The sequence below is a fragment of the Ipomoea triloba genome, chromosome 9, assembly GCF_003576645.1.
Source record: "Ipomoea triloba cultivar NCNSP0323 chromosome 9, ASM357664v1".
NCBI lineage: Eukaryota > Viridiplantae > Streptophyta > Magnoliopsida > Solanales > Convolvulaceae > Ipomoea > Ipomoea triloba.
Window position 1 is genome coordinate 11,094,110 of NC_044924.1, and position 15,077 is coordinate 11,109,186.

Consider the following 15,077-nt stretch of genomic DNA (forward strand, 5'->3'; position numbering starts at 1 on the left):
GAATTGAGTTTGATAAAAACAAGTAAACAACATTAGGGAAGTAAAAAAAAAAAAAAAACAAAAACAAAAGAAATAATTAAAATATGAAAGTAGTAGTAAACAATATACTCCGTATAATATAAGGTGGTCCACAGTCCACCGGTGGTGAGTGCATGAGCACAAGCGTGCTAAGTGTTGGTCACGTGCCATGGCCATTATATAACGAAGCCTTCGGGTTTGGGGGAGCTCCAAAAAGGTCTACGCAATATTGTTCTGTGGAACAAAGTCTTCTTCATATCATATCCAATTTCTATTTCTATTTCTTTCTTTATTCACTCTCTGTATTACTCTCATTCATTATCTATACCCATACCCTCCTCTGTAGAATATACAAACTCTCACCAAAGAAAGCTAAGATTCCCCTTTTTGTTTGGTAATTTGGAAAGAGATTTATACAGAGAGGAAGATGGAGAGGGAAAGTGAGGCATCAAGATTCAAGAGGATTTGTGTGTTTTGTGGGAGTAGCCAAGGAAAGAAGAGTAGCTATCAGGATGCTGCTATTGAGCTTGGCAAAGAATTGGTATTGTTTGCTTTTTTTGTTCTCTCTTTATACTGTAACAGAAAATACAAATAAAAAAGGAACCTTTTTTTTTTTTTTTTTCTTTTTCTCTCTCTCTTGCCCATTTACTTCCTTGTATTTTTGGCGTTGCCCTCTTGGACTGGAACGTGTCGAATGTATTCTCATAAAAATGGGGTCTTTTTTCCAATGTCTTGTTCTGCATCACTGCAAAATGCTCTGGGGGCAAGTTTGTCTCTGTTTCTAAGTTGCTCCCTTGCCTTCTTGTTTATGGAATTTTGGGTTGATCATTTCTTGTTTGCCATAAATTTCTCTGATACTATTCAAGCATGCAGCCCCCCTACCCCCCTCCTGTTTGTGTGTATGTGTTCTTCTGTGTGTCTCATCTCTGTCTCTCAAAACCCCAAAAAGTAGAGGCATTATCCTTGGAATTTATACCTTGTTGGCTCCTCATACAGATCAGAGCTTGTAAACTATGTGGTACTTACAAGTACATGGTGTGTTTTTCTCTTGTGAGCATACTAAAGAACCCATTTTCCCCCTTTTCACCTTTACTGTTTTTAAAATAATGTCAATGTGGTTTTCAAGCATAAAGAAGCACTGTAAAATAATATTAATAAAATGGGTCAATCTTGAACAAGTCCTTAATACCTTTACACTGATGTGGCTTACTCATATTGAAGGTTTCAAGGAACATTGATTTGGTGTATGGAGGAGGAAGCATAGGCCTCATGGGTCTGGTTTCACAAGCTGTTCATGATGGTGGGAGGCATGTTATTGGGTGAGCAATGAGTTAGTTGCCTTTCTATTCCAATCTTTTTTGTTCTTTCCTCAAAACTCTCAAACTGGAGGATATAAAATATACACTAGCTAGTTTCTTGTTTATGGGGTTTTCCTATATACTGAAACCAATTTTTGTCATGTTATTGTTTTGTCTGCAGAGTGATTCCCAAGACACTCATGCCTCGAGAGGTATGTCTGCTTTGGTTTTGAAATGTGTTTAAAACCTTCCTATTATGGTATTTATATGGAGCAGTGTTGATTGTAATGATGCTATGCATGTTTGTTTTGTGTGTGAGGTGCTATTTTCTTGTCTTCTAAATTTTCTAGGCTTTGTTTCTTGATGTGGTCTTATCTTATCCACATAACATAGGACTTTTGGCGGCTGTTTTGTTTGTTTTTTTTTTTTCCTTTTTCTTTGCCATCCTTCATTTCCTGTGTGGTTCAGCCATGATTATGGATCTTTGGTCTTTTCCTCCTTGGTTGTTTCTATGGTTCAGATTGCTGGGCATATCATATGTTCACATAAATGGCATTTTTCCAAGAAATTGTATATAGGCTTCTAGCTCTGTAGCTGCTATTTCTTAAAGGGTTTTTGGATTAGGTCCATTTATTTTCACTGCAATCCTCATTGCTTTACTGCACAACTCTATAAACCCTATGCATCTACTACCCCACCCCCCTAAAGCTGTCTTTCTCATACAAACCTCAAAAAGGGTCTTTTTTTTTGTGATTTTTTAACTCAGCATCTTTTTTGCCTTCTGGGATCTGGTATCCTTCAACAGTTAACTGGTGAAACTGTGGGAGAAGTTAAGGCTGTTGCAGATATGCATCAAAGGAAAGCAGAGATGTCTAAACACTCAGATGCTTTTATTGCCTTACCAGGTTGGTATTTGGTCTGGGAAACAATCCCCTAATCTTGGCATGGCATTAACATTTTTAGGCAATTTTCAGTTTTCCATTTTCCATTTGTTCCTCTTAGCTCATTTGCCATATGTTCCTACTCTGTTCCTGGGAAAAACAATGTGTGCTGAGACAGACTAGAGACAGCTCTTCATTTTCTAGGCTTAAAATTTAACTCGGGAATATGGCTAATGTCGAAATCCCGAAAATATAATTTAATTTCCTCTGTCAACCTTCTTGGTGGCATTCTGGGGTTTGCCTAGAGGTGAATTTGTGGACTATTTAGTATTGTGGGGTTTGCTGTTCTGAGAAAAGGAGAGTATTTTTTAATGATCATAAACTACAATACTGATACAATCAACTACAATGTTACCAAAAAAGAAACAGTAAATTGAAGTTTTGCCTTTTTGACTATTCCACTTTGTACTAATACAGTAATGTGTACTGCTAAGAAAGCAACTATGAGAAACTTTTTACAAGTTCAACTCCCAACAGAACTGTCTTCTTAGTTTGAGTCGGTCAGCTCTGGACAGTCTAAGACTAAGTTTACTTTATTGTGATCCTTTATCGGTTAGGATTACAAAGAGAGTTTACTCAGTGTACACCCTAAGTAGTGACTACTGGTTTCCTCGGCACCCAAAAACTATGTGAAGCTTTTATTTTTTTTATAAATAAATATTAATGATCACAAACCAGCCCTCTATCTCTTATTCACAACCCCCAAGACCCATGATTAGAGAGCAACAGTTCAAACCCTAGTTGTTGACCTATCACCATCTTGCAGTGAGAATCAGAGTTATCCTTTATTGGGTCCATAGCCCTCTGGTTTCAACTGCACAAAACTTTCCTTAAGTGAAAGAAAGGAGACACTGCATAACTTATACAAATTTATAGTAGCAAACCAGCTTCTGTACTTAAAGGTATCATGCTTGCTCCTTTCAAGGAATTGGTGTACTACTCCAATAATTCTACACACCCATTTACTCATTGGTGGTGAGGAAACTTTTACATTTAAACTAGACTAACCAATTATAAATTATTTCAAAATTACGAAAAATGAATGAGATTGTCCTACGTTTATTAATACTTATAGGTATTAAACATCCTTAATAATTCAATATAGTAACGTAATTGTGACGATTACATGCAGGTGGATATGGAACACTAGAGGAGCTACTTGAAGTGATAACTTGGGCTCAGCTTGGCATTCATGATAAACCGGTATGTCACGATGCCTAGTTTTCGGACCACTTCAACGTCACATTTATCTCGAACAATTAGGCTAGACCGAGTTCTCCCTTTGGCCACTTGAGCCAAGGTTGGGGAAATTTTGATCGAAAATGGCGTTTTCTTTAAACTGAAACCCGCAAAATATGTGCATTCTTGCAGGTGGGCCTGCTGAACGTTGATGGATACTATAATTCATTGTTGTCGTTCATTGACAAAGCTGTGGAGGAGGGATTCATCAGCCCGAGTGCTCGTCACATCATTATATCTGCACCTACCCCCAAGGAGCTGGTCAAGAAATTGGAGGTAATTACTCCAATTTTGCAACGATTTGAATGTTTACTTTCACTTTAGAAGCAGAATCTATAGATACAACTTTGGATATGTGTATTAAATCTACGCTTTTTATGATGATCACATACAGGACTATGTTCCTTGCCATGAAGGTGCGGCGTTGAAGTTGAGCTGGGAGACAGAGCAGCTCGGATACCCTCAAACACAGGAAATCTCGCGGTGATGATGATAGCAGGGTGTGCAGCATAGAAGAGAGCCTACTTCTTAGGATATTATGAAAATATGAAACCCCAAGATGCTAACCCCAAGTTCTTAGATTTTTGCTGTGAAGAAGGGATTCTTATTATGTATAGTACTCTAGAAAATGATCACCTTGTCAAATCTCTCCCTTCAACTCAAAAAATTTGGCATTCTGCAACTTGTAACTAGTAAGGGTCTAAGGTGCATATGGAATTCCCAGCCTGCCTGATTAATGTCAATTTACTAAGTTATGTTCCACTCAACTCTGTCTCTCCTCCTATTGTCTTTTATTACATTGTGGCCATCTAAAGTGTCAACTACACATGTCATCTATTAGGATCAAAGCGCCAAAAGGTGCTGAACTTGGCTATTGAGACTCGAACTCATGACCTGGATATGAGTTCTAACTCGTAGTGAAAGTGTAACCTTATTTCTTTATGCTATCACATTTTCAAGAGGTAAGGTGCTAGACTTGGCCCTTTAGACTTTCGCCCAATAATTCCCTACTCACTGTTATTGGACTTGGCCCTTCATACCTTCGCCGAACAATCCCTAGCCACTTGGTAGTAAATTTGGCCTTTCACCGGTCACTGCCTAACGCCATCAATCCCCTTCAACCACATTTTCGAGAGGTAAGTTGCTAGACTTGACCCTTCATACCTCTGCCCAACAATCTCCTACTCACCTGTTACAACCACATTTTCGAGAGGTAAGTTGCTAGACTTGACCCTTCATACCTCTGCCCAACAATCTCCTACTCACCTGTTACTAGACTTGTCCCTTCATCAGTCATTGCCCTTCAGACTTTCGCCCAACAATCTCCTAGCCACTTGGTACTAAACTTGGTCCTACACTGGTCACTGCCCAATATCCTCAATCTCCTTCATACCACATTTTCAAGAAGTAAGATGCTTAGACTTACCCTTCATACTTCCGTCCAATAATCCCCTACTCACCTGTTAGTGGACTTGCCCTTCATTGATCACTGCCCTTCAGACCTTTCCCCAACAATCCCTAGGCACTTGGTACTAAACTTGGTCCTTCACCTGTCACTACCCAATATCATCAATCCCCTTCAGACCACGTTTTCGAAAGGTAAGATGTTAGACTTAGCCCTTCATACATCCGCTCAACAATCCCCTCCTCACTTGTTACTGGACTTGTCCCTTTATCAATCAGCCCAACAATCGACTAGTCACCTGGTAGTGAACTTACCCTTCACCTGTCACTGCCCAACATCATCAATCAACTGGGCGGCAACAGGTAGCAAGCAGAGACAGGGCTGCTTCCTTTTCAGGCAAGAAGAGGGAGCGGTCCCGAGAGAAGGGGAGACAAAGGAGACGACACTTGTGATGGACGGTGAAGGAAAAGGGCATGTGGGCGATTCTATTAGTTGGGACAAAAATGATGGGCGTGGCGTTGGTCCCTCAAGACATGGGGAGTGAAAGCTGATGTGTTCAACCGGTTTTTGTTTGGTGAGTATGTATGGATAGCACAGATAGAAGGCCATCCAGTGGTTGAAGGGTATTTTTCTGGTCCATTTGTTTGGGATTTTGAGATTTTCCCTTTGCGGCAAATGTTAGAAAACGAGGCATCTTTGGACCTCTTTTCAATTGGTAGGTGACACAAATGTTGATCGAGGAAGATATTATCATATAACTCAATAGTTTTTGTACACGTCAATGATAAACAAGTTAACAAGGTATGGTGATAATTTTACTCCGAACCGACGTAAACTCAATTTCCTATCTCAAAAGGGACGGGGTAATGACTAGTGACTTAGTGAGACCTCTCATTGTCCCCAATAACAATATTCATATAAAAAAGCGTGTAATTAGGTGGTGTTTAGTTGAGGCCTTTTACGTCCTACTATAAATTCTGATACCTCTATTACTATGTTTGTTTGCCTACTTTTGTTATCTTATTCAAATCCTTTTAGTAATTACAAAAATCATTACTCTTTTACTCATCTACTTTTGGACATGGGAATCAAAAATAAGGGAGAAAAAATGGAGATTATATTTACACATATAATATATATGTGTATATATATGTATTATATATTTTTATATTTTTATTTATTTATTTCCTATTTTAATTAATTATTTATTTATTTCGATTTCAATTCTTATTTACTATCAAACAAAGTGGCTTCTTCTACTTAACACATTACCATTACTAATTATTTGATTCCTATTAGCATTTCAATTCCATTGTTTGAACCAAACATACCTTTACAGTTATAGTTTGATGAATATTTATGTATTTTAACGTTAAATTTTTAAAATTTGGTTAATTAATTATTTTTTAAAATTTTATTTTGGTAGGATTGCAAATGCATAATTTTTCTCTGTTTTTTTTTTTGTTTTTTTTGTTTTTTTTTACATAATATTGTTTCTTTAAAATAAAGAATTGTATATATTTGACTGTGGAATTGACTTAACACGAAAATCGAGAAAAATTCTTTTTCCTAGTAGGAACAAAGACGAGAGAGAAATCGAGTGGGGATGAGGAATATGCCTTATTCCCATTCAATTCCTAAACTAATGGTCCAATACAAATCTAATATAATAAAAGAACAATTTTGAAAAATCAGACATACCATTACTACAACATTGTACTAAAGACTTTTCAAAGTTATGATTTTTAATTGAATGTTGCGTTTAGTCGAGTTTTTCTATGAAGTGGACAAGTATGGTGTAGACATCAATGGTTAATGGACACTCTTGGGTATGAAACAAACTTATGAGAAGTAGCTTTAATTTAGAGCATCTTAAGTGAGGGATGTTTGACTTGCCAATATTTGACAAAACTATTATGAAGCAAATAATTTCAATGGCTGCATTTACTGCAAATTGAAGGCCACACATTGTAGAACAAGTGTGGTTATTTGTTAATTAGCCGGTGCGCACAAGTTAAGAGATCAGATCTGTCTACATTGAGCATAATCCCCACATTATGGTTGTCGAGTTTCGAACCTTGGTCTCTTCTCTGAAATATTACTTACTGAATCAGCGAGTTAAGCCAGTGCGAGCAGTGTATGAGGGCAACCTTGGAGTAGTAGGATATTGTAAGAATTAATTCCAGAAATGGTCTTTCGACTATTGACTTTTACCAATTTTTGTCCTCGACTTTTAATTTTACCAAAGTTGGTCCCTTAACTATTGATTTTGTACCAATTTTGGTCCTCGACTTTTAATTTTACCAAAAGTTGGTCCCTTAACTATTGATTTTGTACCAATTTTGGTCCTCGATACAAATTGAAAAGTCGTGGTATGCAGTTAGCACTTTTGAAAGTCGTGGATGAAAATTAATAGGACCCCTATAGTCAGTGGACCAAAATGACAATTTGCTCTAAAAAAAATAAAAAGTATATTAGTATTTATGAAATTTACGGAACTTATTGTAAAACTTTATAGGAATAGTTTGTATGTTTAGATATGGCGAAAAAGTCTGTAAAGAAAGTTAAAAATTGAGATTGGATTGCGCGATTTTAACTATTTATATTTGTAAGAAAAAAATGTATAGAAATTCTAATTTGATAGAGTCTAAAAAAATGAAAATAAACAAAAATGAAATAAATAGAAGATTTTTTCCCAAAATGGTCCCTCGACTATTATCAAAATGCTCCATCAACTATTTCTCGATCAATGTTTATTAGGCTAACAATAGGTAAATGGACGAAAGTGCCATTCATGTTAACACTGATTAGACGGAATATGTAATAGAGGATCGAATTGGGTGAGCTTTGAAAGTCGAGGGACCACATTTGGAGCAATTGAAAGTCAAAATGCAAAAGTGAGAATGAGCAATTGTCGAGAGACGATTTTGGAAAAAAACTCTTTTGTTACATTTTCATAACTTGTTTACTTGAAAGTACAATAATAACTATTCAAGTAGTTTGAATACTGATACCCCAACATGTCCACTTTTATCAACAATTTCCACATGTATTTTGCACCTGTTCATTTTCAAGTTCATATTTTTAAAATTAGTATGAATGAGTGTAGTAATTGATTTTGTGCATGTGTGTGTGTGTTTGTTTGGGTTTTTTTTATTTTTTTTTGTTTTGTTTTGTCTTGTTTTGTTTTGTTTTGTTTTTGTTTTTGTTTTTTTTAAATTGAATTGATACTAACTTTGCAATTAAATTGTTTATCAATTTGTGCATAAACCTTTTTAAATAGTGTCTACATCCTATATACCAAGTGTTTTTGTTATCAAGGTTGATACTGATTTTGCCACATTGCAGCCAGTCTTATTTAGTCCTTGCCACTTTTAGTCCACCGTTAAAATTTTTGTCAAATAACCGTCCAAAACAGGGGTATTTTAGTCTTTTCATGCTTTGATCATCTTCTTAACCCTTTGCAGTAGCTTTCTTTACACATTTTCATCCAATAAAGAGGTCCGGCGAAAGCTATGGCTTTGTAATGTGGCTCACATAACTTTCGTTGGACCTCTTCATTGGATGAAAATGTGTAAATAAAACCACTACAAAGGGTCAAGAAGATTACCAAAGCATGAAAAGACCAAAAATACCCATGTTTAGGACGGCCACTCGACGAAAATTTTAACGGTGGACTAAAAGTGGTAAGGACTAAATAAGACTGGCCGCAATGTGGCAAAAATTAATGAAGTGGACTAAAATTGGCAATGCCCCAATAACAATAGGACCAAAAATGAAAATGACTCTAAACTGAATTGTAAATTTATATTAGTTCTAATATATTTAATGAATGCACAATAAGGGTGTGTTTGGTTGACAACCTTACAGGTTGAGCTATTAGGAATAAGTATCAAAGTCATTGTTATTGTTTGGTTGACAGATTTTTAAAGCAATACTATGGGTTTTGATTACCCCTTAAGAGCATCCCCACCGAAAATTATTTGTGGGTTATTGGCAGAGAAAGAACTATTTCAAATTGAAAAACACTAATGTGGCCAACAGTTTATTTCAAAATATTACTACTGCAAATACTAGTTTTTGTCAGAATCATTAAAAATAAAAAAATAAAATAAAATAAAAAAGATGGGCAGTTGGCGCATCAGGGTGGCCGCCTTTAGCTTTTAATTATTATTATTATTATTATTATTATTTTTTTTTTTTTAGCCTTTGGCCGTTGCTTCTACAGCCACGGCCGTAATTTTATAATTTTTTTTTTGTAATTTTTTTTAATTTGGTTATTAAGTTTTTTTAGATTATAATTTTTTTCTTGTTGTTTTTTTTTTGTATAATTTTGTTGTTAAATTTTTTATGTTTGAACAAAAATTTATGCAATACAAATGTAGTATATAATTTTTATTTTTATTTTTATTTTAACATGTTTAATTTAAATATAATAAAAATATTAATTGTAATTATAATTTTTATAATGATATTAGATAGAAATAATTAAAATATTATAGGTAAAATGGTGGGTCCACAAAAAATTGAGAAAAACTTAAAACTGATGGGGAGAAGAGTTTTTGTGATTGAATGAGATAATTTATGATGATGTGGATGCTGGGGCCCACAAAAAAACTAAAGAAAAAACTCAAACTGATAAGGATGCTCTAATTACAAAACCCATTCCCTAATAAAATAATGGTTTCACCCATTCCTCATCCGCTTCCCCAACTATTAATAATCATTCACATTCCACCTTACTACCAAACATACAATATACTTTCACCAAAACCCATTACCATTACCATTACCAAGTATTTGATACACATTCTGATTCCAAATCCATGTGCAAACCAAACACACCCTAAGTATTTTACATACATGATCAATGAATGCAGCAACTGTGGCTATTTTGAAATTTCTTCATTTTCTAGATTGCCAAATTGATTGTGGCATTGTTGTAGTCTTAACATATTTTTAATGTGTCAAGTATGTCACGATTTTCTATTGCCCTACATTGACATTTTTAATAATAAATTTTAAATGTAGCTACGTAAGATAACGATCTAATTAACATTATTTACATATTATTGTTAACATAAAAGCATACCAGTCGTTTAAGTGTTCTGCTCGGGGTTTATTTGGTTCAACCATAAAAGTCATTTATTTATTTTTATTTTCATTCGTTGTTAAGACAAATTATTTTGGGAGTTTGTCTATGACAATTGCAACAATTGCTGTCAATAGAGGATGATGATAAATAATTTAAAATATATGGTTACAATAAATATTGTTATAATGATATAGTAAAAATTAACTTACAAATTTTCTTTAAAAGCTTTCATGCATTGATAAAATTATAGGAATGATGTGTAAACTTGTTCAACTAGAGATGGTGATAAAATTTCAATGTCATGATCAAACACTATTCCTTGAACTCGAATTTCCTACACACACACACACACAGGCGTGGTCGCGCCTTAACGTGCGGTCAGTGCGGCCGCACAACTATGTATATATACAAATATACACCACTCAATGTTAGAAAATGCACAACATAAATATACACTATTAGGTACGCATCACCAAAAAATACATCACTAGGTATGCAAATATATACACCACACAATGTTAGGAAATGCACCATTAGGGGCAAGAGAGTTATGGTGCATTATTTTGGGTGTGTGGTGTGTTTGTTGGTGTTTTTGTGTATTTTCATTATGATGCATTTTCTAACATTGAGTGGTGTATATTTGTATACATAGTAGTGTATTCCACATTGACCGCACGGGAAGACGCGATCACATTTGAATAGAAATATATATATATATATATATATATATATATATATATATATATGTATGTATGTATGTATGTATGTATGTATGTATGTATGTATGTATGTATGCATGCTTTGTTATCCTAAAAATTCTCCCCCCTAACAACAATTATGCCCCATAAAAAAAATAATACTACAATATTTGTAAAGTACTACGTAATTTATAATTGTACCATTATAGAAATATAGAAAAGTATTATTAATATCATAATGACCTAAATCATTCATAATAATGCAAAAGCATAATTAAAATATTGAGTATTGTTCTAAAAAATTAAAAGAAGAGTACTTAAACCAAAAAAAAAAAACAACATAGATTTATTTTTAAAAAAATGTAAGATCGTAATTTTCAAGATTTCTTATTTGCAATATTTGATGCACAACGTAACTTTGAATGTTATGTATATAATTTGGCTAATTAATTGACTAAAGTTCATGTTAAATTTTATATTATATTTTTTTAAGAATAATAAATAGTTAATGGAATATTCTGTTACTAAAGTTTATACTAACAGAGCTGCAAGGGTATTTAAGAAAATTAAATGATATAATAGAGGATAAAATAGAAAAATAAAAATTACTAAAATCATAATATGCTGAACCATTCATTTCATCAAACAATTACACCAATATTTTTGAGTTCTTGTTAAAGGCCTAATTTTATTGGTTCTTATTAGATTTGTGGATATATATTTGCCAACAGTGATAGGCTCAAGAAGACAATACACATTCATGGAAAGAAAAAGCAAAAAGATTAGACATTCATCACCCCAATACTCTGATCTGGGATTAATTGGAGGGAGCAACCATTGTAGCTAACAGATAAGAAAGGAAGAAAGCTTATTACTGAATGATGCCTTTTGCCTACTTTGTACCATGATAGCAACCCCTATCAACATTTTGTGACATTTCATACTACCCTTTTATCTTTTTTGTTCCCTAAGTATCTTTCTATGTGTCAGCGTCTCAGTGGTGTATCAATTTTTGTAATGCCAGATTTTTTTTAGACATAAAATTTTAGCCACACAACCTTATTTTATCAAAAGAAGAAAGTTTTTTTTTTTAAAAAAAAAAACAAAGGAAACTGTGATCAGTTTTGTTTTTTGTTTTTAATAACCAATCAGATGGTGTCACTTTGTTACCAAAAAAAAATTGGTAAATAAATATTTATGGATTTAAGTAATTTATCTAATTTTATTTTTCAATTTGATTTTTATAGTAGTGCATTATCCATTAATTTGTATACACAAAAACTTGTGTAAGACCAGATAGTCTCACTGATCGTGAGACGGGTCGGGTCAAGATGAAATGTAATACTTATACTAACAAATGCAATACTAAATCATGAATAAAGTATTAAATTTCATCTTAACCCGACTCGTCTCACGGACAAAGATTAATGAGACGGTCTCACACATGTGTGACCAATTTTTATATATATTTTATACAAATTAAAGCTGAAATGGCTATATTTTCTCCATCTTTGAAATGAAACTAATGCATAAGTGTAACCTTAGCCTGATTGTTTTACTTCTTTGTGGTCATTTAACGGATAGAATTACAAAATGAGATTTACCTAGTGCATATTTTCGGATAGTGGCTGTTGGTTTCTTTCGTCACTTAAATCAATGTATAGATAAAGTTAACATATCTTTATGTAAAAAGTTATGGTGTACAAATGAAATTATTCTTCTTAAAATCAAGATTTGGTTTTTGTTTTCTTAATTTTTATTTGTCGTTTTTAAAAATGCAAAATAATGAAGGGCATGATGTGAACAACCGACATGGGAACATGTAGCGCTGGAGTTGGCCCCGAAAACCTTGAACAAAGCGTCCACCATTACTGAATGGAGGGTGAACTATGAACATTTGATTTAATTATCAACAAAATATTGGTCATCCCATTGGGCATGGACCATATTGAATAATGTAACATTTTTAGAAAATATAAGAAACTAGCTTTTAAATGAGTATTCCCTCTATATATATATATATATATAAGGTTCAGGTGCGGGTATATCTTTCCGTGCGGTTACGCACCTTAAATATTAAAATGATGCACCTTAAGTACACAAATCACTCACCTTAAGCACACAAACAAAACACCTTAAGAAAAAATTTTTATATGGTGCACCTTAAGAAGGAAAACTACGCACCTAACTAACCGCATAATCGCACATGGTAAGCCAACCGCACGGGAACCCATATATATATATATATATATATATATATATATATATAGATTTTGGTTCAGGTGCGGCCATGCTCTCCCGTGCGGCCGTGCGGTCACACACCACTCAATGTTATGAAATACACCAATCAATGTTAAGAAACACACCACAATGTTAAGAAACACACCACAGTGCATATTTGTGTGGTGTGTTTCTTAACATTGAGTGGTGTATTTCGTAACATTGAGTGGTGTGAAGCGCACGGCCGCACGGGAGAGTACGGCCGCACCTGAACCTGACCCTATATATATATATATATATATATATATATATATATATATATATATATATATATATATGATCACGTTCAGGTGCATATGGGCCGCCTAGAAGAGAACTGAGAAAGAATCGCAGCGCGCCACGTGTCCAGGATTAGTTGCACTTAACGTTATAACTAGGTGCCCACCTAATGCTATAACTAGGTGCACCTATGTGCACCCAGGTGCATAAATGTTAACAAGGTAAATTACTTGCACTTGTAGGTAAAAATAGGTGCACAAGTGCAAGTAAAATGTATTGCAGATGCAAGTAAAATGTATTATAGGTGCAAGTGAATTGTACACTGAGCATCAATTAATACTAAGTGTACGTAATGTTATAAGTAGGTGCACCTAATGTTATAATTAGGTGCACCTTGGTTGCACCGAGGTGCATGAATATAATATTAACAAGGTAAATTACTTGCACTTGTAAGTGAAAATATGTGCGTAAGTAGGTGCACTTGTAAGTGAAACTTGGTGCATTTATTACACAATTACTTGCACCAAAGTTTGAGTTATTTACAAAAATTTCACCGCATCGTTTTTTTAAAATTACATCTGTTTCCTTGATCTGGACACGTGGACGGCTATGAAGCGTTCTCATTTCCTTCTTGGGTGGTAGTTTGCATGGGAGCGCGCCTATATATATATATATATATATATAGGTTTAGGATCTCATGAGAACACACCTCTACGAGAAAATTAAGAATAAATCTCAGCTTTACATACGTACAAATTTGACGAATCTGATCAGATTTTTTTTTTGAAAAAAAGACGCAGTGACATTTTCGTTATTATCATCAACTTCACCATGTAGACTTTAATACTTAAATATATGCAATCTTTAACAACTAAATATGCAAACTTGGCAAATTTTATAAAATCAATGAAAAAGTTAAATTTTAAATGTAAACCGTAAATGCTAGACCCTAATTAGTAAGTGAACTACTAAACCAAATAAAACAAAAAACTCAGTCATAAACTCTAAAATTGAAACTCTAATTGCAATGCACCTTCGCAGTGCAGTGCACTTTCGAATTTTTGTAAGTGCAATTTTTTAATACTAAATATGCAAAATGTTAATACTAAATGTGCAAATTGTTAATACTAAATGTGCAAACATGGAAAAATCTAAAAATTACAGATTTTGGTATTCAAGTTTGCATAGTAAAGTTGGTGATAATTACAAAAATGTCACAATGTTCTTTTTTTTTTCTTTTAATTTGATCTGGTGCGTTCAATTTTTCTAAATGTAAGGTTGAGATTAGTTCTTTTTTTTTTTTTTTTGAAAATTGAGATTGGTTCTTAGTTTTCTTTTGAAGACTTTTTCTCATATGATCTAATACCTATATATACCTCGTTTTTCTTCTTGGCTGTGCAAGTCGTTAAAGTCTCCCATAAGTAACCAAGGTAAGTTGCTCCTCGCCGCAAGATCAGTGATGAGATTCTAGGAGTCCAATCTACGCGATCTTTTAATGTTGTCATATTACATCTATGACTTTCATTTGATTGCCATCATTAGTTTTCCGTTAAAAATCATTACTTTACTGTTAGAATTGACAAATAACAATGAAAAAATTCTTACACATATCATAACCTAATATTTCGAACACATTAAAAGTATCATAAATATCAAAGGATGTAATATCGTAACTTATAGAAATATGTTCGAAATATGAGTTACGATATTGAAACATAGTGATATTCTTAGATTGAAACATAACAAAGGATAAAATTATCCTCACACATATCGTAACTCATATTTCTGAGTTATGATATTACATCCTTTGATATTTACGATATTTCTAATATATTTGAAATATGAGTTACGATATGTGGAATAATGTTTTCTTTTGTTATTTGT

General features: G+C 33.7%; 1 protein-coding gene across 2 annotated transcripts; it reads left to right on the forward strand.

Moving 5' to 3' along the window:
• The first annotated feature begins 240 nt into the window (after positions 1-240).
• On the forward strand, positions 241-4,263 carry LOC116030883 (cytokinin riboside 5'-monophosphate phosphoribohydrolase LOG3). 2 transcript variants are annotated; one of them, XM_031273242.1, is made up of 7 exons: positions 241-559; positions 1,240-1,337; positions 1,498-1,528; positions 2,122-2,221; positions 3,390-3,460; positions 3,629-3,772; positions 3,891-4,263. In XM_031273242.1, exons 1-7 carry the CDS (start codon positions 446-448, stop codon positions 3,981-3,983), a joined length of 651 nt encoding a protein of 216 aa, XP_031129102.1. In that variant the 5' UTR covers positions 241-445; the 3' UTR covers positions 3,984-4,263. The 2 variants fall into 2 exon arrangements, with proteins under 2 accessions (XP_031129102.1, XP_031129101.1); XM_031273241.1 differs by lacking the exon at positions 241-559 and adding an exon at positions 764-1,053.
• The last annotated feature ends 10,814 nt before the right edge of the window (positions 4,264-15,077 follow it).